The sequence below is a fragment of the Pogona vitticeps genome, chromosome 7 (assembly GCF_051106095.1).
Source record: "Pogona vitticeps strain Pit_001003342236 chromosome 7, PviZW2.1, whole genome shotgun sequence".
NCBI classification, from domain to species: Eukaryota; Metazoa; Chordata; class Lepidosauria; order Squamata; family Agamidae; genus Pogona; species Pogona vitticeps.
Genome location: NC_135789.1, coordinates 11,431,697 through 11,458,132, shown reverse-complemented (window position 1 = coordinate 11,458,132; position 26,436 = coordinate 11,431,697). Strand labels below are relative to the sequence as shown.

The following is a 26,436-nucleotide window of genomic DNA, read 5'->3' as shown; positions in this document are numbered from 1 at the left end:
TTGTGGGAACATTTTCAGTTATCGCTTTTTAAATGGTCTCGATACTGTTTTGTGTCTATTTTTTAAATATTTACCACTTGGAGACCTCACAATACTGGTCAAAATCCTGTTGTGTAAGTTGCACCTGTAGAAGGGTGATGAGAGATTTTGGTGATTAAAGACTTCCCTTTTCTATCCTGTGGCTTGCCTGACTGGTGAGTAATCCATTTCAGAGAGGAAGGAGGGAAGTCTTTAATTCCTCTTGCGTCTCCAACGGCTTCCTTGTTATGAAATGGATTGCTCGCCAGGCAGGCAAACCACAGGGTAGAAAGGGGAAATTTTTAATTACCCAAACCCCTCCCTGCTGATGATTATCATCACCCTTCTGTAGATTTCCACCATTATTAACAAGGAGAGATTTTGAGTAATTCAAGGACTTCCTGCTTCCAGTTCATGGCTTCCATGTGATGAAGAGGGTTACTCATGAGTTGTACAAGCCACGAGACAGCAGGAGGAGTCTTTAATTACCAAATATCTTCCCCAGTTTGTGAGGGAGGTTTGGGCAGACATAACTTAAACAACTCGATGGTAAATGTGGATTTCAAATAAATCAATGAGCAGAATTACTACTAAATGTTAGGAAGGTTTTCTCATCATGCAAGATGTTTAACGAACAGTCTAAAAAAGGATGGAGGTTTCTTCCTTGAAGTTTTCCAAGTAGAACATGGGTAATCCTCTACTGGCAAAAACTCTTAACATTGGCAAAGGAGTCGTATTAGATGACTTTCGATGTCCCGTTGACCTCATAAGGAATATCCACGCCCTTGTTCCACTGGCTTCCCCACACAGGAGTCGAGAGCCCAACGCACGAGATTCGAGCGGATGCTGACCCGTCCGCCAGATCTGCCAAGAGCATCGTGATCACATTGGCCAACCGGCACACCTTTGACCGCCCGGTGGAGATCTTGATCCATCCCAGCGGTGAGTGCCTTGGCAGGAGGAGCCGAGGAGCTCCGTTCTGGGTTGGCCTGAAAGCCGAAACGCTTTTGGCAGCCCAGAGGAAGACGGGGGGTGGTGGTGGTGGTGGCCACGGATGGTATGTTCCTGTTCGAAGGGACCTCGTGGTCTGTGGGTGGAAACCCAAGTCGGGAATTTGCTGGATCACTGAAAAAAATTAGCCACCTGACAAATGCTGGGTGTTGCAGAAGGTCATGGGTTGGCTTTTGCCTACGGGAAGGGAAGGAAGAGTGAGTGGGTGTCTTGACCAGTTCTTTTGCCCTGGAGCTACAGTCTAGATCAGGGGCTCCCAGCCTTGGCCCCCCCCCCAGATGTTCTTGGACTACAACTCCCAGAAATCTTGGCCAGCACAGCTTGTGGGGAAGGCTTCTGGGAGTTGCAGTCCAAGAACACCTGGGTGACCCAAGATTGGGAACCGCTGGTTTAAATCTTGCTTTGTCGTCTCTCCGTTTCAGGTGCAAGAGTTTCTACATCTAGACAGATTATTTTTTGGGGGGGAGGAGGAGCTTGGGGGCCTCTTTCCTACTCCCCGAGTCTCCCAAATATTGTAACGTCTGGTGGACTCAAAAGCTCACCTTGTTCGTAGCCTGGTAGTCCAACCGGGTAGCCCGTTGAGGAGGTCCAGGGGGAAAGCGGAGCAGGCCGGTGCCAAGAACATCCGAGGAGGGCCACCATGTATGAGATGTTTCCTTGCGCCTCCCAGGGGCCACCGAGCCAAAACTGAAATGCTGGGTTTCAAGAGGAAATGGTGATACGGTCAGTAACCCGGGGGAACAGAAAGAGACAACAGGACATGATCATCATCATCGTCATCATTTTAGAAATGCAGAGCCAGAAGGGACCCTATGGATCATCACGTCCAGCCCCTGTCAAGGAGGTCCTGTGGGACAATTCGAACCCACAGCCTCTGGCTCCGCAGCCGGAGGCCTCGACCTCTGAGCAGATATCGGACCCAAGCTCTAGAGCAGTGGTGGGTGGGTTCCAAAGCCCCCGAGTCCATGTACCCTCCTTTCCAGATGCTCGAAAGCTCACAACTGCCCCGCTGGATGGCTCCTGGTTAGGGCTTCAATGAGAGGCTGTTGGAAAACTCTTGGAAATCCTGGGAGCTTGGAAAGAGCCCGGGCTACCCGTGGCTGATGGAAACCCTGGCCAGCCACCTGGGCGAGGGGGACCAGGGGGTGTGTGTAACTCTGTGTCAGGTGTTCAGTCGTCCCTCCTCGCTGTCTGATAGATGAAGAAAAATAGCACACTTCGTGATGGCCCTCTTGGATATGCGACAGACCCCATTTTCTGGACTTCATTGTCTTTTCATTGATGCAAGCTGCCTTGGGTCATTTTTAAGGAGAAAGATGGGGCAAAAAAATATATATTTCCAGCCAACCAATCGAAACAAAACTAGTATTACAAAATTGTAAATATAGCTTGAGATCCAGCTTCTTTTGCTAATCCCTTTTTTAAAAAAATCTGATTCCCATTTAAACCGGCTCCATTGACTCTCCCCCTTTCCCACACCCCCACTCGTAATATAAAAAGGCCATTTGCCCTGTTTGATTAAGGGAAGACACAAGGTTACAGGTAATAAATCTAAGAGAGAGGGGAAGTATTCTTTTGAGAGTGATGCTGGATCCCAGTTTGAAGGTTCCATGACAGGATTAGCGAGACCAGGAGGATCTCTTTTAAAATCCCGTTGAGTGTCTGAAGCCATGTAGCCCAGTGCATCTTTGGTTTGGGGAACTGGAGGTAAACAGCCAGGGAAGTAAACAGTAAGTAAAAGTAAAATCTTGCAGAGTGAGGGACCTTCCCCATCACCAGTGCAACCAGTGAGGCAGGCGGATGCTCTCCGGGTGTGTCCTACGCCTCCAGTGAAAGCAAGAGATGCATAGGTTAAGTGGTAGAATTCTTCACCAGCTGAAGGGGGCATCAAAATAAGCGTGTGGGTTGTGCCAAGAGGCACGCCATTCTAAATCCCTGGCGTCTGTACAATTTGGGGCCTGTCAGGGATTCCTCTCCAAGAACAGGACGTGTCAGAATAGGCTCAAGCGACAGGAAGCCAGATTTCAGCTCAATATCAGGAAAAAAATTCTCAACTGTTAGAGCAGTACGACAAGGGAACCCATGGCCTCGGGAGGAGGTGGTGAGCGCTCCCGACGCTGGAGGCCTTCAAGAGAAAACTGGACAACCATCAGTCAGATCTGCTTTGACTTGGATTCCTGCCTTGATCGCTCAGTGGTTTAGGTTGGGAGTTCGATTCCCCTCTGAGCCTCCTTGACAGGAGCTGGACTCCATGATCCATAAGGGTGTCCTTTCCAGCTCTGCTGTTCTAAGATCATCATCACTTTCTTTCTTTCTTTCTTTCTTTCTTTCTTTCTTTCTTTCTTCTTTCTTTCTTTCTTTCTTTCTTTCTTTCTTTCTTTCTTTCTTTCTTTCTTTCTTTCTTTCTTTTTCCTTCCTTCCTTCCTTCCTTCCTTCCTTCCTTCCTTCCTTCCTCCCTCCCTCCCTCCCTTCCTTCTTCCTTCCTTCCTTCCTTCCTTCCTTCCTTCCTTCCTTCCTCCCTCCCTCCCTCCCTTCCTTCTTCCTTCCTTCCTTCCTTCCTTCCTTCCTTCCTTCCTTCCTTCCTTCCTTCCTTCCTTCCTTCCTCCCTCCCTCCCTCCCTCCCTTCCTTCTTCCTTCCTTCCTTCCTTCCTTCCTTCCTTCCTTCCTTCCTTCCTTCCTTCCTTCCTTCCTCCCTCCCTTCCTTCTTCCTTCCTTCCTTCCTTCCTTCCTTCCTTCCTTCCTTCCTTCCTTCCTTCCTCCCCTCCCTCCCTCCCTTCCTTCTTCCTTCCTTCCTTCCTTCCTTCCTTCCTTCCTTCCTTCCTTCCTTCCTTCCTTCCTTCCTTCCTTCCTTCCTTCCTTCCTCCCTCCCTCCCTCCCTTCCTTCTTCCTTCCTTCCTTCCTTCCTTCCTTCCTTCCTTCCTTCCTTCCTTCCTTCCTTCCTTCCTTCCTTCCTTCCTTCCTTCCTTCCTTCCTTCCTTTCTTTCTTTCTTTCTTTCTTTCTTTCTTTCCTTCCTTCCTTCCTTCCTTCCTTCCTTCCTTCCTTCCTTCCTTCCTTCCTTCCTTCCTCTCTTTCTTTCTTTGTCTTCATTCTTTCTATCTTCCTTCCTTCCTTTCTCTCTTTCTTTCTTTGTCTTCATTCTTTCTATCTTCCTTCCTTCCTACCCCCTAATGCCTGCTGTCTTTCCAGAGCCCCACATGCCCCACATCTTAATGGAAGAGGGCGACATGACCCCCACCGAGTACGAACAGCATTTGAAAGGGCGAAGCGACTTCATTAAAGGGATGAAGAAGGACCCCAGCACAGAGAAGAAGGTGAGGAGGCGGAAGGGCTCGGCAATGTCCGAGGGGTGTTCAGGACCAACCTCAGATATGGAGGGCTTTTCTCGCTCCCTCTTTCCTATCCTCCTGGTTTGCCGGTTCCAAAGGTAAAACATTGGGCAAGGGCAGTGACCTTAACTGCCCCGGCTTCACCCTGTGGGCATCTGGGATTTGGAGTTTGGGAGTGGTTTTGGCGTTTCTCCAGAACTGCAGCATTGAATTCTCGGTCCCTCACTGAACCACAGATCCAGGGATGCCACAGGAAAGACGCCAGGCGAGGCTGCGGTGGTCACACCGGCCATTTGAATGGATTTCTGCTCAGATGTCTTAAAAATCAGGTTCAAGGCTCGGGCTGTTTAAACCGGTGGCCGCTTATCACATGCCCTGAATGGAAATCAATTTATTTCTGGCCACTTAAAACTGGTTTATGATGTCGACCCACTGAAATTGACTCATATCTACATTGAATTTGAGAAGTGAAGTATTTGGAAAAGCCCCAGCTATCCAGTTCGGGGGGAAAAAGCTCACTTTGCAATGCCTATAAACCAGTTTCACCCTTGAATCATGTGAGTGATAAAACCTAAGCTGATTTAAATGATGCCTAAATGTGGTTCTTATTGCCAGTGTGACTGCAGCCTCAGTTCAGGGGGTCCCCCGACCGCACTCCGAATTTAAGGAAGAGCTTGCTGCCAGTGCAGGCTCGGTGCAAAGTGTGCGGCATGCTAGAATTCAGCTCTGGCACCTTTTCAGAAAGCTTGAGGGAATCCACCCCTGCTTTCTCCCGACTGCTCTTTTTCAGCAACCTCGTTTGGGGCAGAGGGGTGTACAGGGCAGTGCCGTTGAAGTGTTGTCGTAGCGGATAAGCCGTTAACTGGGAGTTAGTGGATCCATACTGAGGATCCACCCCATTCTAGCCAGCAGTGGTGGCGGGAGACAGGGACACAGCGAGGCAGCGTGGTGTTGCGATCGGAGCCTTTGACTGGGATGTTTGAATTACGACTCCCATCAGCCCTGTACAGGGCAGCAGAAGGCTGGGAATGATGGTATCTGTAGCTCAAGGGGTCTGGATTGCGCTAGGCCACTGGAGAGTGGCGTTTAATAAGAAGCATCCTTGAAATGGGGTGGTTTTCCGACACCAGAGGCTTCAATGCCATGAGGCTCCTTTTTTTTTTTGCTGAGATCTCTTGATGGCTAAGCATGTCAGTAGGAAACGTGTCATTAATCACCCCGCTTTGATGTGTTGTGCAAATGCTCATTAGCAGCTGGTGCTCATGGTGGAATAAACAGCCCCAGGAATTGGTGAGTGGCTAATGAGCTTTTATTAGCTTAGGCTGTAATTAGATGACAGGAGGAGAAATGAAAACCTTGGTGGCGGAGCCTTCGGTTCTGGTCTCCAGAGGACAGAACCAGAACATCCTGTAGGGGTTAGCGAAGGAACTGCGGTGCTCAGCACCACTCTGGCGCTAGCAAACCAGCTGGAAGGAAGAAGCGAGCCTTCCACTTGGGAGTCAAGGTGGAGGGCAAGAACGTCTGTTCGATCTGGAACAAAGAGATCGGAATTCCAACCCTCCCTGCCTTGAATCTTGAGATGAAGTACCTTCATATTTATTTATTTTATTAGATGTATACCCCGCCCATCTAGACCAATGGCCTACTCTACATGGATTGCATCATCTCTGGCATCTTACATCTCATCAGACAGGAGGATCCCTGTATCCGTGGGGGATCAGTTCCAAGCCCCCATGCGGATGCTGAAAACAGCGGATAATAGTAAACACTATTATAACAGTGACACTATACATAGCATGATCTCTGGCTCCCTTTAGTAGCCAGTCCTGATAACAACATCTCCCTCCAAAAGATACTGTGAATTATATTGTTAAATTGATGCCAGAAAGAGCCTTAGAGAAAAAGATCATGAAAACGACACCATTTGTGTGTATGTGGTTTTTTTTTTCTTTTAATAGATATGCAAGGGAATCCAGAGCCATCCAAACAAGGGAGCAACCTACTATAGAACAAATAAATACAGCATTTGTTGCTGTGATATAAAGATCCATTGACGTTGGCCCCAGCCCTCTTATTCCAGGAAGGAACTTGGTCAAGTGGTCAAGGGTAGAATCGCCAGCCCTCTCATTCCAGACCTGCAGGCGCCTCTCTATTTTTCAAGGGCGTTGTAACAGCTTGGGGAAGTTACTTTGGCTACAACTCTCAGGATCCCACAGCCACTGCATGTTGGCCCATGAGATTCTGGAAGCTGCCCTTCCAACCCCTTTCAGACTCTGGATGTTACTTAGTTTGTCCTTCTGACGGCTTCTCCAAACCACAGCGGACCCAGGAAACCTTGTCCAAGTTAATGCTGTTTTGGTACAGGTATAATTGCTCTGCTTTGGTTCTGTTCCTTGCGTGTGTGATCATTGGAATTGAACCAAAGGGGCTGCCTGGCTCTCTCTGTGCTGAAGCTGATTAACGAGCTTTAGAAATGAAAAGGCTACCTGGCCACTTGCCTACAGAGGAGAAGGGAGAGGAAACTTTGCATTTCTTTCTAGTTAATCCTTTCCGATGGATGCTTCGAAAAAGGACCCTTCGAAACTCCTGCTGATGCATGGTTTGGGTTAGCAACCATTAAAAAGAAATAGCAAACTTTCCTTCCACGGGAGGGCAGAAGGAAAGCTTCCCGTTTCATAGAATCGTCGTAGGGTTGGAAGGGACCTTGGAGGTCTTCTAGTCAAACCCCCTGGAGCCCAAAGCAGGAGACCTCCTCCCATCCCGGGCAGATGGCTGTCCCATCTTTTCTTGAAAACCTCCAGCCAAGCTATTCCACTGCTTCATGATTCTCACCATTGGGAAATGCCTCCTTATTTCCAGGTTGGAAGTAATCTCCCTCTGACAAATTTCCACCCGTGGGTTCTTGTCCTCCCCTCGGGCGCCATGGAGAATCCGCCGATGCCCTCTTCCCTGGGGCAACCCTTCAGATCTTGGGGGACTGCTCTCATGTCTTTCTCAAGACTGTTACGTGGATGAACCGAAGCCCTGAGGAGGAGGCAGGAGGGGCATTTATTCGCCTTAAGGGGAAGGATGATTAGTGCAGATCATGCTAAAGAGGGTTGCTTGAGGTGTGGTGAGATTAGTCCTTACATGTGGATGCAAGGGTTGCCCGTCATGATACACCACGCCTCGTAATGACCCTGTTTAGCACAATCTAGACCTACCAAGGGTAGAATTGGGCTGTCTACTCACCCCCCTCAAATTGAGCTGCCAGATAGCTCAGAGGTTGAGGTCTTTGGCTGCGAAGCCAGAGGTTGGGAGTTCGATTCCCCCACGGGGCTTCCTCAACAGGGGCTGGAATCCATGATCCATTGGGTCCCTTCCAGCTCTGCTGTTCTAAGAGGATGATGGTGGTGATTAGATTGGTAACTCCATTGATTTTGGGTTCTGGCCATTCCCACGGCATGGGAACCACTGGTAAGATGGAACTGAAATAAGGCAGGGAAAATGCCAGGGTCCATACAAGTCAAACTCTGCCCCAGTTGCAAAAGTTCCATTTCAGGTATGGCCGTTGAGATGAATCACAAGCCACCGCACACCAAAAGCAAGTTTTTTGGGTCTATTTTCTGTTTAATGGCTGGGTCTGTTTTCTTGTTCCTCGTGGTTGCAGACAGAAATTATTCGGAAGCGCCTTCACAAGGACCTCCCTCACCACCCGGTGGTTATGCTGAATTTCTGTCCCGACTTGAGGACCAACCGGCCGAACCTCCGGAACACGCAGGGAGAATTCATCTTCCTCGTTGACCGCAGCGGGAGCATGAGTGGGGCGAACATCGGCCGCGTCAAGGTAGGGGGGGCGGGTGAACTGCGAGCCGTCTTTGGTGAGGCTGGGGAGGGGGCTATGTGCCACCCCTCTCCGTGGCTCCAGTGGGCCAACGGGAGGCCGCTGTGAAGAGCCACAGGGCTCAGTCCTGGTGGGTAACTTTCCTGGGGCTCAGCCCTGCCCCGATGTGGAAAGTTGGGCGTCTTCACCCAAACTCCCCTTCACCCGAACAGGCCTGAGGGGCTCCTTGGACACAGGCAGGGCAGAGCCTGACGTTTCCTCCGAGGGGGTATTTGGGCAGAGGAGCCACCCACCCACCAAGTGGTTTTACGAGCATGGCTGGAGACGGCCGTGATCTTTTCGCCACAAACGGATAAAAGGTAGTCACTTGGCGGGGCAGTTTCCGTCTTCTGGATAAATGACTCTGCCGCGTTGTTCCTGCGATGTGGCCCCCTTGGCTCCAGAAAAGGAAACGAGTTTCAAGCAGAGACAGACATGTTCTGGACATCATGTTCTGCATATATCGTGGCAAAAACAACAACAAAAAACAAAACCCCTACCGTTTTGGCATCTTGCGCCACAATCCTCCAGGGACTTAGACAATCTTTGTGCTGCTGTGTTGCCACAGGGAGTCAGCCTGTCTCAGCCAGAAACTCAAAAACCGCAAGATTTCCCACCTGGGGTTCAAGCTGACTTTCCGACGATCATCTCCTGAGACCAGGGGCACCAATGAGTGGTCAGCCTGGGGGCGAATTTGCTGGGCTTCTGGAAGACCTCTTGGCTAACCAAAGATCTCTTCAGTCAGGAGGGCATACAGGCCATCTTTCCTCAGCTGAGGGCACGGTTGAGAGCTAGGAAAAAGGGGGAGCTTCCAGCCTCTTTATAGTCTTTCAGCTTTAACCCAATTCCTCCCGAAACTGCAACTCTGCATTGGATTCCACCAGGGAAACAGCCACTCAGAGATAGAACCATTCCTGCTGAAGTTATTGCATTGGCTTGTCTGTTGCAAGGTTAAGGATGGACAGTTAAGGACTCCCTCCCTGGAATTGAAGCTGATCCAGGACGATTTAAAAATAAAACTTACATTGATCGGCTTCCTGGCAGAAAGGCTAGGGTTAAGATTACATCGGTGAGCGTTTGTGGGTTTTATAGAATAGTGGAATCATGGAGTGGGGAGAGGCCTCCTAGGACATCGTGTCTGAACCCCTGCTAGAGGCAGGAATCCAAATCAAAGCATCTCTGACCGAGGGTGGTTCGATGAGCGCTCACCGCCTCTCAAGGTCATGGGCCCCGTTGTCGTACTGCTCTAACAGTCAGGAAGTTTTTGCTGATACACAGCTGAAATCTGGCTTCCTGTCACTTGAGCCCATTTTTACGTGTCTTGCACTCTGGGATGACTGAGAACAGATGCTGCCCCTCCTCTGGATGACTCTCTTTCTGTCACTTTATCTCCCCTCGGTCTTTTTTTTCCTCAGGGCTAAACCTGCCCAATTCCTTCAAGCCTTTCTTCCTGGGGCTCGATTTCCATCACAGGGTTTGGTTCCCTGAACCAATGGTGAATTCCATCATCTTTCTTGAACGGAACCAACTTCCAACCAGAATGTGCTGCTCCGGCTTCGTAACCGCATGGCGTGCTGAAAAATGACACGGGGCGTCGTTTTCTCTCAGTAGTTTACACATGGACTAGGTTCCCCATCACCACCACCAAAAAAGTCCTACTGGGAATATGCCGTCGATCTCTTGGGACAGTGTGTTTGTCCCAGCTGCGTTCCCCGCTCTGTCACACATTTCTGAATCAGTTGGGTTTATATTTATTTATTTATTTGATTTATATCCCGCCCATCTGGTCTGGTCGACCACTCTGGGCGGCTTCCAATAAGTATATAAAATATTTTAAATATTTAAAATAAAACATAAAAATTACAAATATTCAGAACATATCCAATAATAAACAAATAAGGAGAAAAAAGGAAAAAAATAGAAATGCTGACTCTCCAGCAATGGACTCGATGGATCTGCAGTGGTCGGCAGTGAAGCTAAAAGATTTGCAGACGCTCAGGAAACTCCCCATTGTGTTTCGTGAAAGTGTGTTGCCCCGTTTGCGAGAGTATGAGGTCTCCCCTGCAACTCCCACCACACCAGAGCGGAGGGTTGGCCTTAAGGGGTGCCTGAGGTGCAAATAATAAACAGAAGCTGGTTGTCCCAATATTTGCGGGTGTGACTATGGAGACGTCAGTTCCTGTGAGAGGCCTCACCATTTTGTCCCTGGAGCTGGCGAGACCTGGGGAGGGCTGGCCAACCTCCTGAGCCACAGATCCGTGGCCGACAGCCTTCTTGGTGATGTTCCTGCCGGGTGACGGCAAGCTCCCGATAGGCTTCCTTGAGAGATAAACATAGCAAATGAACTGGGATAAAAGGACCTGCAAAGGGTCGGTGTCGACTTCTCACTAGAAGGGTCGTGAAAGGAAATGGATTTGGTCTTTCCAGGTCCAGAGGATGGCCCTCAGCAGAGCACAGTTTTTCCCCATCCATAAGAAATAGGGCCCTTTGCAGGAAAAAAAAGTGTTTCTTCTGGTTGGCCTCGGCCAGAAGTGGAAACTGTGAAGCCTGTCGGATCATCTGTGGTCTACCGCAGCCACCCACGGACCCCGCCTATCATGTCAAAATGGCCCTGTGCGTCCGGCTGAGCCCATGGCTGCCATTATCCGTTTTTATACTCTCTGATTCGGTGCCACACTTTAAAATGCTCTAAATAGCCAGTCCCAAAAACCAGAACTGACATGGGCTGCAAGAGAGCTCAGTGGTTAAAGCATCGGTTGCAAGTTCGATTCCCCCACTGGGCGTCTTTTGACAGGGGTTGGTCTCCATGATCCATACAATCCCTTCCGGCTCTAAGATGAGGATGATTTTACTTATTTTTTTAATTTTGGGGATGAGGGGCAGGTGTGGCCTACAAAGCTCCAAGGGTGTGTGTGTGTGTGTGTGTGTGTGTGTGTGTGTGTGTGTGTGTGTGTGTGTGTGTGTGTGTGTGTGTGTGTGTGTGTGTGTGTGTGTGTGTGTGTGTGTGTGTGTGTGTGTGTGTGTGTGTAGAAATAGGGAGAGCTTGGCCCCCTGGATTGTGTGCAGCTACACAACGAGTCTTGGGCTGGGGGGCGAATCTCCAGTCTTCAAAGCCTTCACCTTCTTCCCTCTCCGGAAGCCTCAGAAGCTGAAGTTGGAGGATAAGTCATTTCAAGATTTGTGTTGACGGAAGTTGACATCCTCCCGGTTGCAAACGTACGCCAACAGGATTTCTGTTTTCAGGATAGCAAAATTTTTCTACCAGCCCTTACAACCCTTCAAAACTCTGCCTTCTTCCTGCAAATTCTCCTTGAACGGCGCTTGGTGTTTGTACTCACCGCCTGAACAGAATAAAATAATGTACTTCCCTGCTATGGTGACCCAGTCCCGTTTAAAATAACCCCTTTGCTTATTTTATTTTATCTTCTCTTTTTCATTGATTTTGCTCACCCCACCTCACCCCAAACATTGTGGAGGAGGATGGGGACATTTGATGGGCCATATCTAATCAAACCACATTTCTCTTCCCATGAGAGGGGAATTTATTTGCAGATAGGAAAGGAACTCGAGCTGAAAATCCAAACAAACCCCACAGAGAGATTCCCAAAGTCTCTCCAGCCTGTTGTGATTTTCCTTCCTTGTTCTCATGGCGACTGCCGATCGCTGGGAACCTCAAGAGGCTGCTTATATCAAAACATATTTACTGGCGATTTTATCCTTTTCTTGTATTGCTCTCCTGCATTTCAGACTACCGCGGAGGAGCTGACATCAGTTTAGAAAAAGAGAGAATGATGTAGGAGTTGCTGTCAGCCTTAAAAGCATAATAAAAATAAAAGAGAGAAAGAGAGGACAAGAGAAGGGGAATAGTCATAGAGGAAGGAGATTAATTTATTTTGCTCATTAGCTCATCACATTTAAATCTCATCTTCCCTCCAAAGGGCTCAGATTCATTGTTCTGCTTTGCTTTATCCTCGCAACAACTCTGGGGTAGGTCAAGGGGAGATGGGGGGAGGAAGAAGAGAGATAAACGAAGGAGACAAGAAGGGGAAGACGACACAGGAGACGGGGTGTGCATTAATCTGCTGTGAATTCATCCCTGGGAAGTTGGCTTTGGCTGCCCAAATGGGAATCAGCAGAAACGGAGGTGGAAATTGCTGTCCAGCCCTTGTTTGCAGCTTGTTAAGGTAGAGTCTGCTATCGCGGTTCACGTTTGCAGAAGGCACCATTGTTGCCTTAACAAGCTGGAAACAAGGATTGATTGCCAGTTTCCTCCTGTCTCTTTCTCTAGTTCTTTTTTTTTATTATTTTCCACTTGGTCTTCTAGGCGCTCCAACGCAGCTAGAATGAACCAGCCAGGAATGGTGGCTCCAGTTGTGAGAGTCATTGGTCAAACTTACGCCACACCAGTGACTCATCTTGGGTTCTGTTTCTGTTCCCCCCCCCCAAGAACTCACACTCAATTTACGACTCAGAACCCGCCCGGCCCTCCCTGTTTTCTGCAGGGGGAAGCTTGTTTTTTATAACGTCTCGGACTTGGGTCTTGGGACCAAAGGCTCAGACTTGGTCCCAAAGACTTGTCAACATCCCTGGAACTAGCCAATCCCAGAAGCATTCCTGCTCACAACTTTCCGGTGCCTGTCTTATTTTTTTTTTTAATGTGCCTTTTTTTACATGTGGGTAGGATGGCTGGAATCAAACCCAAGCGACTGTCTGGCTGTCCCTTTGGAGAAGCTGCTTAATTAAAAACTTAATTTCTCCTTTGTATTTCATTTTAATTGCCACTAAAGGTTTTTCTTTTCCTGTTAAGTGCTGTCAAAGCATGGCTAATTCAGTGCATTGTTTAGTAATCATTATGGGGAGGGTTCCCCCCCCCTTTCCTCTCCAAGGACAGGGAGAATTTAAAGAGAGAGCTTGCCATTTTTCAACAGAAGAAAAGCTACTCATTTGTCAAGAGAAGATTTCTCACTGAGAAATGGGAAACGATGCAGTGAATCAGTGATGCTTAGACAGCACTTAAAAAAAAAACTTTCAAAGCAACCATTTAAAAAGAAATGCAGTACATTACCCTTCTCCTGCCTTCCAAAAGAGGGTTCAGGGGAAGTTTTCGATCAAACATCTTCTCTAAAGAGCCTTGGCGATCTTGAGAAATCTTTTGCATTCAAAGGAAACCTTTCCTTTTAAAGAGAAAGAAGATTTTGATCAGGCTGAAAACAGGGTATCTTCAGAGGCGGTCTGGTTTCCTGACCTGAAACCACCCAATCCTTCCACGTGGATCATACCGTACACCTCTGTCTGACCTTAACTGGCCTTGAACAACCCTGTTTACCCGGATCCTGCCTGCCCCAGTTTGGCCATCTAGCCAAGCTCGAATGGAGAGCTCGTGGTTCTGTTTGCTTTCTCTGGAGGAGCTTGGACGAAACCTTGATCTGCCCAGCCTGGGAATCCAAGGCTGTAACCGCTACACCATGGTGGTGGTTCCATCCAAGAGTTTTTGCTTCTTCAGTCCTGTGGCCACCAGTTGAGTGGTCTTCTGGTGGGGGTTGGGGGGGCACATCTCTGAATGTTTTGGACTGCCCTATGGGAGTCATTTACGGATGCCCAAAAAGGAGAGCATACAGCCGTGAAAAAGATAGCAGGAAGCAATCTGTATGAAAGGTGCGCAACATGAGAAAGAACTGGGCACATTTAAAAGAAGACAGAGGGGAGAGAGGAGAGCCCTTTTCAAAGATTCGAAAGGCATTCATGCACAGGAGGGGGCAGGATCTGTTCTCCATCATCCCAGAGTGCAGGACACACCATAAAGAGCTCAAGTGACAGGAAGCCGGATTTAGGCTGAATGTCAGGAAAAACATCTTACTGTTAGAGCAGTACGACAATGAAACCGATGACCTCGGGAAGTGGTGAGCGCTCCAACGCTGGAGGCCTTCAAGGGAGAAATGGACCACCGACTATCAGAACGGCTTGGATTTGGATGCCTTTCTGGAGCCAGGGGTTGGACTCGTTGGCCTTTGAGACCCCCTTCCAAGTCCCTGATTCTAGGATTCTGAAGTCTAAACAGAATTACAGCACCTCTCACACGGGTGGGGAAGGCTGCTGCCCACGTGCTGCTCAAATGTGGGTGATGTGGGTGACCCTCCAGGCCCTTCATCCCCCTTCCTTCTTAGGTCTCTTGAGCTTTGAGTGGGGTTGGACTGGAGAAAGCCATCCCAAAGGCGAACACCTTCAGAAGGCTTACAGTTCTCTCACAGCCCTTCAGATCAGAGGACTGCACTCTGTAAAAGGGGACACACAGCTGCCTAAAACTGTCGAATGAGGATTAATAACTTCATCCACCTCTAGGCTGCACACCTCACGAAACCTGGTCTACGCGCTAGACTGGGAGGTGTACTGCAAAGTGAGTCTCTCTTGTTGGATGGGAAAGAACTTAATCTATCCTTTAAAATATATTTTACCCTACCTTTCTTCTTAAAAAGGACCCAATGTGGTTTAACATCAGTTAAAAGTCATCATTTAACGACAGTGAGTAGACAGGTAGTAAAAACCATCAAACGAATACGATGCTAAAAAAAAAAAATCACCACCAAAACACATTCAGTGCAATAAAGCACAACAATCCATTTTAAAACCTGACTAAAGCACCAGTCCATGAAGGAATGCCTGCCTGAAGAGAAAGGAGAGGTGGGGCCAACCTGGCCTCCAGTGGCAGGGAGTTCCAGAGTCTAAAGGAGCAGCCACCAAGAGGGCCCTTCTGCCATGTCCCCACTATAGGCACCTGTGAGGGTGGCGGGACCGAGAGAATGGGCCTCTCCTGATGGTTTTAACACCCAAGTTGACTGGGTTATGACCAGCAATTTGAATTGTGCCCAGAAACGGATCGGCAGCCGGTGAAGCTGCCGTATCAGGGCGGTTGGGTAATCTCTGTGAACCAACCCTGGTTCGCTATCCTGCGGCCGCGTTTTTGGACTTGCTGAAGTTTCCTGGCCCTGTGCGGGTTCAACTGTTGACAAGTGAGGCGAAGCTCCCTTTCGGCCTGTCTCCCCACTCAGCGAAGGGTTTGCTTGTCTTGTCCTCCCAGTCGACAGCGAGGAACCGCAAACGTTTTTCGTTTGCTTGCAATTTAAAAAGAAATACTGTACAGTGAAATACAGAACTCTTGCAAGGATGAGTGCAATGTTTTTGGCAAAAAAAAAGCCCAACGTTTTTTGGGGAGGCGAACCATCCATCGATGCAGACGGCCCACTGCTGCTCTGTTGAAGTGAAAGCAGGCGATGGGTTGTTTGCTTCTTTTTTTACCCATCACCCAGGCCTTCTCTGCTTTTTCTGTCGGCGTGTGGGTGCCTTGCTTCTCAAAGGGAACGGGGCAGCTGGAAGTTACAGGAAGAGCTCCAGAACTGGGGTGGGGGAGAGGTTTTGGGGGGTCTTCAAAATGCCTCACCGACAGGTCTCATTGTGTCAAAACAGCGTGAATTAACAAGCACAGGGCCCTTTAGCCAGCCTTCTCCTGGTCCCCTCTGTGATGTGTTGCGGCGGTTTCCTCAGTTAATAATCAGTGACTCACTTCCAGTTCATTAATCCTTAATCTGCAAACATAGTGTTGAGGCTTCTGGCGTGTTTTGCATTCTGCCGAGTGTCGGCTGCATTATTCTTCTGAGCGGCGAGAGCCTCCTTCTCCGACAATGTTGTGTAAAGCCACTTAATGCGTCCTTTCAGCTCCGGTTTCTCTACTCAACAACCCTTCTGCTCGAATCGAAGGCGAATGTCAGGGAAGTGCTCGATTCTTCCTGCAATCTGGTGGGCAGGAAAGTCACCCCGTCTCTTCGGAAGGCTGTTGCGCATCATGTTAAACTATATTTGGTGTGTGCAACCCTCCACTCTTTGCAGGCCGCTCATCCTTACCTGAACAAGAGACTTGCCAAGGAGAGTTGAGTTTTAAGGACCAGAATTTTTTTGAAAAGGAAATGGCATCGTCCCAGCTCTTTACAAAGTTTCTTACATCATCTCCTCTGTTATGTATGTATCAGCAGTCAGGCATCCAAAGTGGAGTGTTTACACTGCGGTGAGAATTCCAAAGACAGGTGTTTCTGCTTTTAATGTGCTTTCACAATTGTACCTTTTTCGCCACTTGAGGGATCACTGTTTCTAGAAACGGAATCCAGTGTCCTGGATAATGAGCCCCCTGCCCGCTCCCAGCCAGATATTAGGTTCACAATAATGGAGGATCAAAACTCTTGTCCTTTTTTCTCTCTCCAGACGACACATGAACGCCTTTCCTGCTATGACCCAACACTGGCAGCGGGTCTCCCAAGAGACTCACCTTTGAACCATCTGCTTTCTCTCCCCTTTTCCACCATCCACACTGGGGACAGTAAAGATGCTCTGTTCTTCCCTTTCTCCTCATTTTGCAGCTCTTGGTCTCTTTGTTTCAGCCCCTTGCAGTCCAGTTGCCCTAAAAGCTGTTTTGTTTGTTGTTGTTTAGTCGTTAAGTCGTGTCCGACTCTTCGTGACCCCAGGGACCAGAGCACGCCAGGCCGTCCTGTCTTCCATGGCCTCCCAGAGTTGGATCAAATTCATGTTGGTTGCTTTGATGACACTGTCCAACCATCTCGTCCTCTGTCATCCCCTTCTCCTCTTGCCTTCACACTTTCCCAACATCAGGGTCTTTTCCAGGGAGTCTTCTCTTCTCATGAGATGGCCAAAGTCTTGGAGCCTCAGCTTCAGGATCTGTCCTTCCAGTGAGCACTCAGGGTTGATTTCCTTCAGAATGGATAGGTTTGTTCTCCTTGCAGTGCAGGGGACTTTCACTGAACTGTTTGAACGACGGCCGGCTTTGGTGGAGTTGCACCTGCTGCAGAGTCTTGCATTTTGCTTAAATTCCTCTGATGGCACAGCAGAAGTGCGGACACTCACAGAGCAGAAATAGCTTCAAGTTCCCCAGATTAGTCCACCCCTTTACCTTATCAACGGCCACTTACAATCTCGATAACTCACTCAGAGACATTCGTTGGAGATAGAATAAAAAGGTTTCATTTGCTTACAGTTGAACAGGGCAAGCAGCAAAACTGGCAAACATAACTGCTTTGCAGCAACAGACCCCGACAGACTGACTCCAACAGGCAAAAGAGAGGAGGGAAAGATCTTAGCAGAGAGGTAGGGCTTCCTTTGAACTTATAGGCACGAGAAAGCTATTGGTTAGGGCTGGATAGATTGACAGTCACCCCAGCCCACAAAGGCCCCTCCCCCAGCCACACCTACTATAGGCAGCATGCGAGATTGCAGTAATTTCAACAGCTTTGGAGCCTGGAAAATCTACCCCTTTTTCAGACTACAGCTCCCAGAATCCTCTAGCCTTGGGAATTCTGGAACCTGAAGATCACAGAAAGAGATTTCCAGAAGGGGTCACAGTTTTGTCTACACTGTCTTGTGGCACCTCTAGGGTTTTTTTTGTTTTTTTTTTTGTGGGCAAATTTTTTATTTTATTATTTATTTATTAGATTCATATACCGCCCATCTAGAACGTGTCTACTCTGGGCTGTTTACAGATATCATAAAAATAAACTAAAATAAAATCAAGATTAGTCCCAGAGTCCAAGATGCGGGAAGGGAAGGGACGGGAAGGGAAGGGAAGGGAAGGGAGGGGAGGGGAGGAAGGAAGGAAGGAAGGAAGCAAAGGAAGGAAGGAAGGAAGGAAGGAAGGAAGGAAGGAAGGAAGGAAGGAAGGAAGGAAGGAAGGAAGGAAGGAAGGAAGGAAGGAAGGAAGGAAGGAAGGAAGGAAGGAAGGAAGGAAGGAAGGAAGGAAGGAAGGAAGGAAGGAAGGAAGGAAGGAAGGAAGGAAGGAAGGAAGGAAGGAAGGAAGGAAGGAAGGAAGGAAGGAAGGAAGGAAGGAAGGAAGGAAGGAAGGAAGGAAGGAAGGAAGGAAGGAAGGAAGGAAGGAAGGAAGGAAGGAAGAAAGAAAGAAAGAAAGAAAGAAAGAAAGAAAGAAAGAAAGAAAGAAAGAAAGAAAGAAAGAAAGAAAGAAAAGGGGAGATAGGCTAGGCAATGGCTATAGGGAAATATGTAAGGGAAATATGGTAAGGCTGTAGGGAAATATGTTAAAAATATATGGCAAGGCTATAGGGAAATATGTAAAAAAGGTAAATAATCCAAAACCATAAATGTCCCAGCTCTCTTTGAGATTTGCTGATTTGCATCAGTATGAACCCGTCTCCAAAGGTTTGGAGAAGGGACACGGAAAGAGGAAGGACCGAACCATCAATGCTTTGTGGACCCCCCCTCCCCCCGGGGATCCGAGCCCGTCTTCTCTTCTCTCTTTTGTACTGCCTGGCAAAGATATTGATTTGTTCCAATGAATACCCTGGATAATTCCATCCCTCTGCATGCTTGTGTGTGTAACAAAGAAAATGAAAAACGGCGTCCTAGATTAAATATGTACATGCCTTTGGAAAGGAAGACTTCGGGTCTTTTAATTTCCTGCAGCTGCTGCTCGAGGTCCCTCTTTTCAGCGAAGGTCTGAAGAAATCTCCGCCGTGTCGGGGCAGGGAGACGGATCCTGAAAGAACCCCAAACCTCTCAGGGAGAATTTGGGGCCTCCCCAAGTTGGTTTTCTGAAATTTCAGCAAAACATATTGGTCACAACACCCTCCGTTTTCTGTTCCAAATGATCTTTTTCCTCTGTGATGCTTTGCAGGTTCGCATGAGTGTGCAGTATGCAGACACACACAGGCGCACAATAGCTCAGTGGTTTAGATCTCTGGCTGCCAGAGGTTGGGAGTTCGATTCCTGACTGGGCCTCCTTGGCAGGGGATGGACTGGATGATCCCAAGGGTCTCCCTCACGGCTCTGCAGTTCTAAGATTCTTAACAAGCCAATCATCTTCACCTTTTCCATTCCATTTTATAGAAACCTGCACAACCTCCATGCATGGATGGCTTTTGCACGGAAAACACACACCGTGGAAGGTTTCGTTTGGTGTTTTTCTTTTGCACAAAATAAGAAAGGGTTTTGGTTTGTTTCTTTTTTCCTTTTGTTGATGCTGCCAATAATAAAAAAAAATCCCATCTCATTTCTCTTTTGTGCAGGAGCAAGAAATAAAAATAAAAAATGTCATGGTGGCTGATAGTCATTGTATTTTGAGATGCTCTGTTTTGATAAGGAGAAGGAAAAATGTGTTGCGTTGTTAGCTCAAAAGGCATATTTTAAATGCATTCGAAAGTCGCTAGAGAGAGTTTGAAACCCTTCAAGGGATTCTGATTTTCATTGAAACAAGCTGGGTCCTGGGTGGGTGGGAAAAAGCTTTTGATTAAAAAAAAAACATCATTCTTTCTCCTGTCCATGGCCGTTCTCTGCAAGAACATCATCCTAGGGGAATCAAATCTAATAGGAGCACAATTCCACTTGGTATAAGGTGGAAAGGAGAGCATCGTGAGCCGATGAATCTGTGACAATAAGTCCCCGTGGGTGTGTTTGATTTCTGAAATCCTCATCATGCGTCCATTCATTTATTCTTATTTCTTGGAAGAGAACGGGAGGGAGAAAACAACGCCTCGAGTCTAGTGAGAATGAATGGGATTGTCGCTTTGATTTGGCCAGAAGGAATGGTTATTTGGTCACTGCGTGGGCGCTGATAAACACCCATTAATCCTCTTTCCTCTTTCTCTAAAGCGTCCAGGTTTGAGGGGGTGAACACCGTTTTGTGAAATGTGCCCAGACAAAGGATCTGAGGGCACGGTTACAGTGCTGATTTAGATCGATTTCACCGCTGATGCATTTCAAATTGATTTACAGTTAACATGGTGGGGGTTTTGTGTGTGTGTGTGTGTTGTTTTTTTTTTTTTTTTTTTTGGCTTTGTCCTGATCCGTTGGCCCTTTCCTCTTTCCTTAGGACGCCCTCTTGGTCGCCCTCAAGAGCCTTCTGCCAACGTGTCTCTTCAACATCATAGGGTTTGGATCCACTTTTAAGGCTCTGTTCCCTTCCAGCCAGACCTACAGTGAGGTGAGGGAAAGGTGTTTCTGAAAAAACCATCGCCCTGCTTCTCCGTCAGGTTAAAACCACATAGAGAGAGGATCCTATCAGGTGTTACGGATTTTGCCCTAAAATATATGTGGTGTGTGTATGCATTTCCCCCGAAAATGCCTTTCAGGTACATTTTAACCTGAATGGTTCTATGAAGTTTTTTTTAAGGTGGAGATTTGTGCCACAAAATTCCCAGATACGGTGAAGCTGAACAATGAATGAGAATTTCATTGGGTTGATTAAAAGTGTGTGTGTGCATGCATGCGTGTGTGCATAGCCGATTCTTCTTCTATTTCACTCAGAATTGTGTGAGATGAGACGAGGGGCATTCTGGCCAGCTCTGAGCCCTGCCCTTGAGCCCCACCTGAGCAAAAAACAAACTGCAACAGGAATACCGTCCTGCGTGTGTAGGTTTATGGGGTAATTTCAGAAGCCTCTCCACGGTGGCATGCCAAACATTTAAAACCAATAATTAATTAAAACAAGTCAACTAAGAATTAAAACGACCGCCGATGCAGAATTTGAAATATTATTTTAAAACCATGCATTTCCCCATCGCAAAGGCCTCCGGGCTCACCCAAAGCTTCTCTAAAGAGGTACGGTTTCAGCTGTTGGTGAGAGAGAAAAAAAAGGGGGGGGGGGGTTGGCCGAGAGGAAGGGCTCCCCTGAGGATCTTAATACATCCAGAGGCTCATACGGGCAGGTGTGATTTCTCAGATCACCTGGACTGAAGCTGTATAAGGCTTTAGAGGTCATTTCCAACACTTTGAATAAGACCAAGAATCAACCTGGCGCCCAATGGAACTGTGATGAGCACGTGTGTGTTTGTGTGTGTTACACAATCTCCGTAGCATCATGGAGTGGGAAGGGCCCTTTAAGGTCATCAAGTCCAACCCCCTGCTCAAGGCTGCAACACAAATCTAAGCAGATCTGACAAGATGGTGGTCCAGTTTTCTCTCGGAGGCCTCCAGCGTTGGAGCGCTTCACCGCCTCCCCGTGAGGTCATCGGTTCCGTTGTCACACTGCTCTAACAGTTAGGAATTTTGTTTGGCCCCATGTGCTCTTTGCTGCTGGGTGCTATGAATGGGACCATCGTGGCGCCCTGTGCTCTGTCTCCCCCTGCAGGAAAATCTGGCCATTGCGTGTGAGAGCATCAAGAAAATCCGGGCTGACATGGGAGGGACCAATGTCCTGTCACCTTTGAAATGGATCATCCGGCAGCCCATCCACCGAGGCCACCCACGGCTTCTTTTCCTGCTGACAGACGGCGCCGTGAGCAACACCGGGAAGGTCATAGAGCTAATACGGAACCACTCTTTCTCCACCAGGTAGAAGACCCTTTTGGAAGACTATTTACCATTTATGCTTGTAGCATGCGGCATGCTGGGCGATGCACGGGAGTAACGAGGTGAAAATGCAACACTCGTATGCATTGTTTCAGTACTGTAAATTCATGCCGGGATAGTGCAGGAAGAAAAGCCCTAAGGAAGGAAGGAAGGAAGGAAGGAAGGAAGGAAGGAAGGAAGGAAGGAAGGAAGGAAGGAAGGAAGGAAGGAAGGAAGGAAGGAAGGAAGGAAGGAAGGAAGGAAGGAAGGAAGGAAGGAAGGAAGGAAGGAAGGAAGGAAGGAAGGAAGGAAGGAAGGAAGGAAGGAAGGAAGGAAGGAAGGAAGGAAGGAAGGAAGGAAGGAAGGAAGGAAGGAAGGAAGGAAGGAAGGAAGGAAGGAAGGAAGGAAGGAAGGAAGGAAGGAAGGAAGGAAGGAAGGAAGGAAGGAAGGAAGGAAGGAAGGAAGGAAGGAAGGAAGGAAGGAAGGAAGGAAGGAAGGAAGGAAGGAAGGAAGGAAGGAAGGAAGGAAGGAAGGAAGGAAGGAAGGAAGGAAGGAAGGAAGGAAGGAAGGAAGGAAGAAGGAAGGAAGGAAGGAAGGAAGGAAGGAAGGAAGGAAGGAAGGAAGGAAGGAAGGAAGGAAGGAAGGAAGGAAGGAAGGAAGGAAGGAAGGAAGGAAGGAAGGAAGGAAGGAAGGAAGGAAGGAAGGAAGGAAGGAAGGAAGGAAGGAAGGAAGGAAGGAAGGAAGGAAGGAAAAGAGAGAAAGGGGGAAGGAAGCAAGGAAGCAAGCAAGCTTTCCAATCTTCATGTAGATCTGAGAAAGAGAGAGTGAAGGGAAAACATATTTGGGTTATCTGTTAACGTATCCAGCCTGCTCCACTGGTTTCCTTTACTTTTTGAGCATTTCCCAGCCTGTCATTGTGACCTCATCTCATTGATAGGCTTACGGTGTGTCCTCCCCCTAAGTCTTAACCAACTGCTTCTAGAAATATGAATTTTATGGTAAAAATGCAGAGCATTCCCACTGTAATCTCCTGGCATAGCTGGTGCCTGGCCCATTCTTTGGGGTCAAAGAGATGTTCAGTAATTTCTTTGCAAAGGTTTACTAACATTCACAGATTTATTCATTGGGCGGGGGCTGGGGGGGGAAGAATTTAAGGTCGGATGCTCCAGCATAAAGATGTGACATAACGCTGGCACAACACTGGCCATCTTGAGTTCTTTTAAGGAGAAAGGTGGGGTAAAAATATTTTAGATGAACAAATAAATAATCCGCAGGGGTGAAATGCCACTATTAAATCAGTCCATTCCCGCCCACACCCCATTCCATGCTAATTGTGCATATATGGGAAAAACCCAAGCTCACAAATTGGGTCATCAAACCGGTGAGTTTTGTGTACTTATAGTTCAATACTTAAGTTCAATTCAAGCTTTGAATTCCTGTACATTGGATGACATTTGAACATTGAATTGTGGCCACCAGCTTCTTTTTAATAAGAAGCTACTTGACTTTTAATCATGATCGGCAGACAGGTCACAGCAGGGACCTCTTCATGATGAAAATAGAACAGTAGGACAGCCATAACTGTGGGAGATTGGTTCCAAGCCCCGCCTTGTGGATGCTGAAAAACGTGGATTGTAGCAAACACAGTTATAATAGGAAACACTATCCATAGCATGGTCTCTGGTTCCCTCTAGTGCCCAGTTCTGGGAACTTAATCTCTCTCTATATATATTTGGGGGATTTTTCTTTTAATATTTTCAGACCACGGATAAGTGAATCAGTGGATACTGATCCCGTGGATAAGGGGGTCGTACTGTAATACCCTTTAAATCTGGTTGACACAACTGGGGAGAATGTTGTTCCAGTTCACATTGGGAGAATTAACCAAAATGTCCACATCAAAGGAGGGCGTTTTCTTATGGCGGTTCAATGCATTCCACCAGATATGCCACTCAATGCACCGCTGAAACCTCACCCTGGAGTTCTCTCCTGTTGCAGGTGCTACACCTTCGGCATTGGGCAGAATGCGTGCCGGAGGCTGTTGAACGGCCTGGCTAAAGTGTCTAAAGGAAGCACAGAATTCCTGTCTGAACGGGAGAGACTGCAACCCAAGGTATGGCCGATTTAACCTGTTGCAGAGTTTTGCATTTCTGATAAAAACTGTCCCTCAAAAGTCCCCATAACTCTTCCTGAGACATTTGTAGGAGAAAGGATCAAAGCCTGTCTTTGCCTACAGTCGCTCGAAATTACAGACCTGTCTGTGCAGCTTTCTTTGCTTACCTGCATGCTTTGCGACCCGTCGAGCAGATCAACAGCGAACAAACCACGTCGCCACCAGCCAAGGAAAGAGAGGGGAAAGACGCTCAGCAGAGACGCGGGGCTGTCTTTGAACTGGAAGAAAAAAAATCCAACAACTTCCCTTTAAGTCAGCCTGAGCAAACTTTGTAAGAAGAAACTATTGTTGCCGACGAAACTTGCTGAACATGTTAGGTCAGGCTTGGAAGTAATTAGTCCGGAGTTAATACCCCGGAATGGAACACAGTCCAGTTCCGTTGCAGAGTTCACTGTGCTGAGCCTTCCGTGAACCTTTCCTGTGTTGAACCATCGTTAAGTGCCCAGCTTCTGCCTTTGTGAACGGAGGGGATGGCCGAAGGGTGACTTAAAGGATGGGGCAAATGGAAATCGAAGTATTTTGGGGTAATGGAACCCGGGTGGAACTGAAATGAGATCAGCCAGGGGTGAGAGACCAAGCTCAGACTATTCTGTTTATTTATTGAGAGCAATTGGGCAGAGCTGTCTGGTTCATGTCTCCAGGGATGAATCTCAGTGGCAAATTGCTGCTCATCATGTCTCCATTTAAATCATGGGACTTGAGATGTGACACCGAATGCAAACACCCAACGTCTTCACGAGTGACAAGTTGCCACTGAAATATAGGCAAGTAGATGTCATGTAGTACAGGAGGACCCCCGTATCCGTGGGATCAGTATCCACTGATTCACTTCTCCACAGTCAGAAAAAATTAAAAATATTAAAAGGAACATTTCAAGAAATAGGTACTGTATTTTCTGTGTATAAGATGCCCCCATGTATAAGACACCCCCCCCCCCACTTTTCTAACCCAAAATTTCTTTCATTGCAAGAAAGTGGAGGAGGAAGGCAGGGATCAAAGCACTTTGATTCCTGTTTTCCCCCTACACTTTCATTGCAGAAAAGTGGAGGGGGAAAGCAGCTTTTTGTGATGAAAGTGGAGGGGGAAAGCAGGAATTGCTTTTCCCCACCCACTTTCTTTGCAAAACATGGAGGGGGAAAGCAAGGATCAAAGTGCTTTGATCCCTCCCCCCCTCCTTACAACCCTCAATTTTTCCTCTAATGATTTTAGGAAAAAGTGTCATTTTATACACAGAAAATATGGTATTTCTAACAGTGAAGTTACCTGAACTGGCTACTAGCGGGAGCCAAGATTCCATGAATAGCATTGGCTAGAGAAAATATTTCTACAATGTCATTACTAGAACTGGCCACTAGAGGGAAACAGAGTTCGTGCAATGTATAGTACTGTATTTGTTATTATAATAGCATTTGCTATCATCTATGTTTTTTAGCATCGGGGGGGGGGCTTGGAACTGACCCCCCGATGGACACAGGGGTCCTTATGTACCAAATTTGGATCACAGACTGTTCATTGCCTTGCCACCTACCAGGGATCCCAGAGAGATTTGCACAAGATTAGAACTCCTAAAGACAAAGAGAAAACATTATTTAAAAAAAATAAATCAGATTTAAGAGCAGGTCCAAAACGTTACAGTTTTTATAAACCAGCCATGTAGCCCAAAGGCCCTTTGGGACGATTTAGTTTTCTGTGGAAGCCGAGCAGCCCCGTGGCGTCTTTCAGGAAGAGGGGGTATTTCTATAGGTTCTAGTCATAAACTCATGGAATAATGGGGTTGGAAGGAGCCTATTCAGTCCGAAAGAGAGGATTCTGAGGATTGAAGAAAAGTTGGTTTGCTGGACTACAAGCCCCAGAATTCCCCAGCTGTAATAATACATTGTTTGGGTGGATACAGGTTGCGTGGCTCCAAACAAGAAAGCGAATTTCTCAAAGCCTACTCTTAAATTTGTTAATTCGATTTGGCCTCCGTGTCAATCCGTGGGATGCATGTTTTACTAAGGAGAACACCTGGGACGGAAAAAGGCCGCATTACTTAACCCTTTATTTTTGACCGTCTAAAATCCAGCTGTTCCTCAGATCCGTCTCCAGCCTTAAAGCGAAGGGACCTTTAAGGCTTCTTTCTGGGGAAGAGAAGAGATGTAAAGCTATTGATCAGCGCGGCGTTTGAGATTCTCCTCTTCGTGGACTATTTATCAAAATGCCCCTCTTGCAAAAGGAGACATTTGGGATTTCTATTTAAACTGAAGCCGTGGGTCTAAAATGTTAAAGCCGAGGCTGTCCTACTTTCGGCACCCCATGAAAAGGCGGGATTCTCGGAGAGAGACAATAAGGCTAGGAAGGGTGGAAGGCAACAGGAAAAGAGGAGGACCCCAATGCGAGATGCACGGACTCCCAAAAGGAAGCCACAGGCTTGAGTTTCCAAGAACTGAGCGGGGCCATAGGGAAGCGAAGACATTGGGGCTCGTTCATTCATAGGGTTGTGCCCTCCACACACAGAGAGAGAGAGAGAGAATGCAAACAGTTAGCATATGTACTGCTGTTTATTAGACAAATGAGCTGAAAAACATCAAATGGTACTTCAAATAAATCTGTTCCGGATCCTAATTATTTAGAAACACATCTATTTGAGTGATGAACAACCTTTATTAGAGGAATCAACAAAGTAGAACTTATTAAAATTCTCCCGCACGATGTTTCCACGCCTGCTTCT

At 47.5% G+C, this 26,436-nt stretch overlaps 1 protein-coding gene across 3 annotated transcripts in view; it reads left to right on the top strand.

Moving 5' to 3' along the window:
• VWA5B1 (von Willebrand factor A domain containing 5B1) overlaps positions 1 to 26,436 on the top strand; it is a 68,106-nt gene that overhangs the window by 18,252 nt on the left and 23,418 nt on the right. For all 3 annotated transcript variants that reach the window (XM_020781130.3, XM_072977780.2, XM_072977779.2), the window contains exons 7-12: positions 829 to 960; positions 4,217 to 4,341; positions 8,006 to 8,182; positions 20,097 to 20,207; positions 21,354 to 21,556; positions 23,552 to 23,666. In XM_020781130.3, coding sequence (XP_020636789.3) covers positions 829 to 960; positions 4,217 to 4,341; positions 8,006 to 8,182; positions 20,097 to 20,207; positions 21,354 to 21,556; positions 23,552 to 23,666 — 863 coding nt within the window. The remainder of the gene's footprint in view (positions 1 to 828; positions 961 to 4,216; positions 4,342 to 8,005; positions 8,183 to 20,096; positions 20,208 to 21,353; positions 21,557 to 23,551; positions 23,667 to 26,436) is intronic.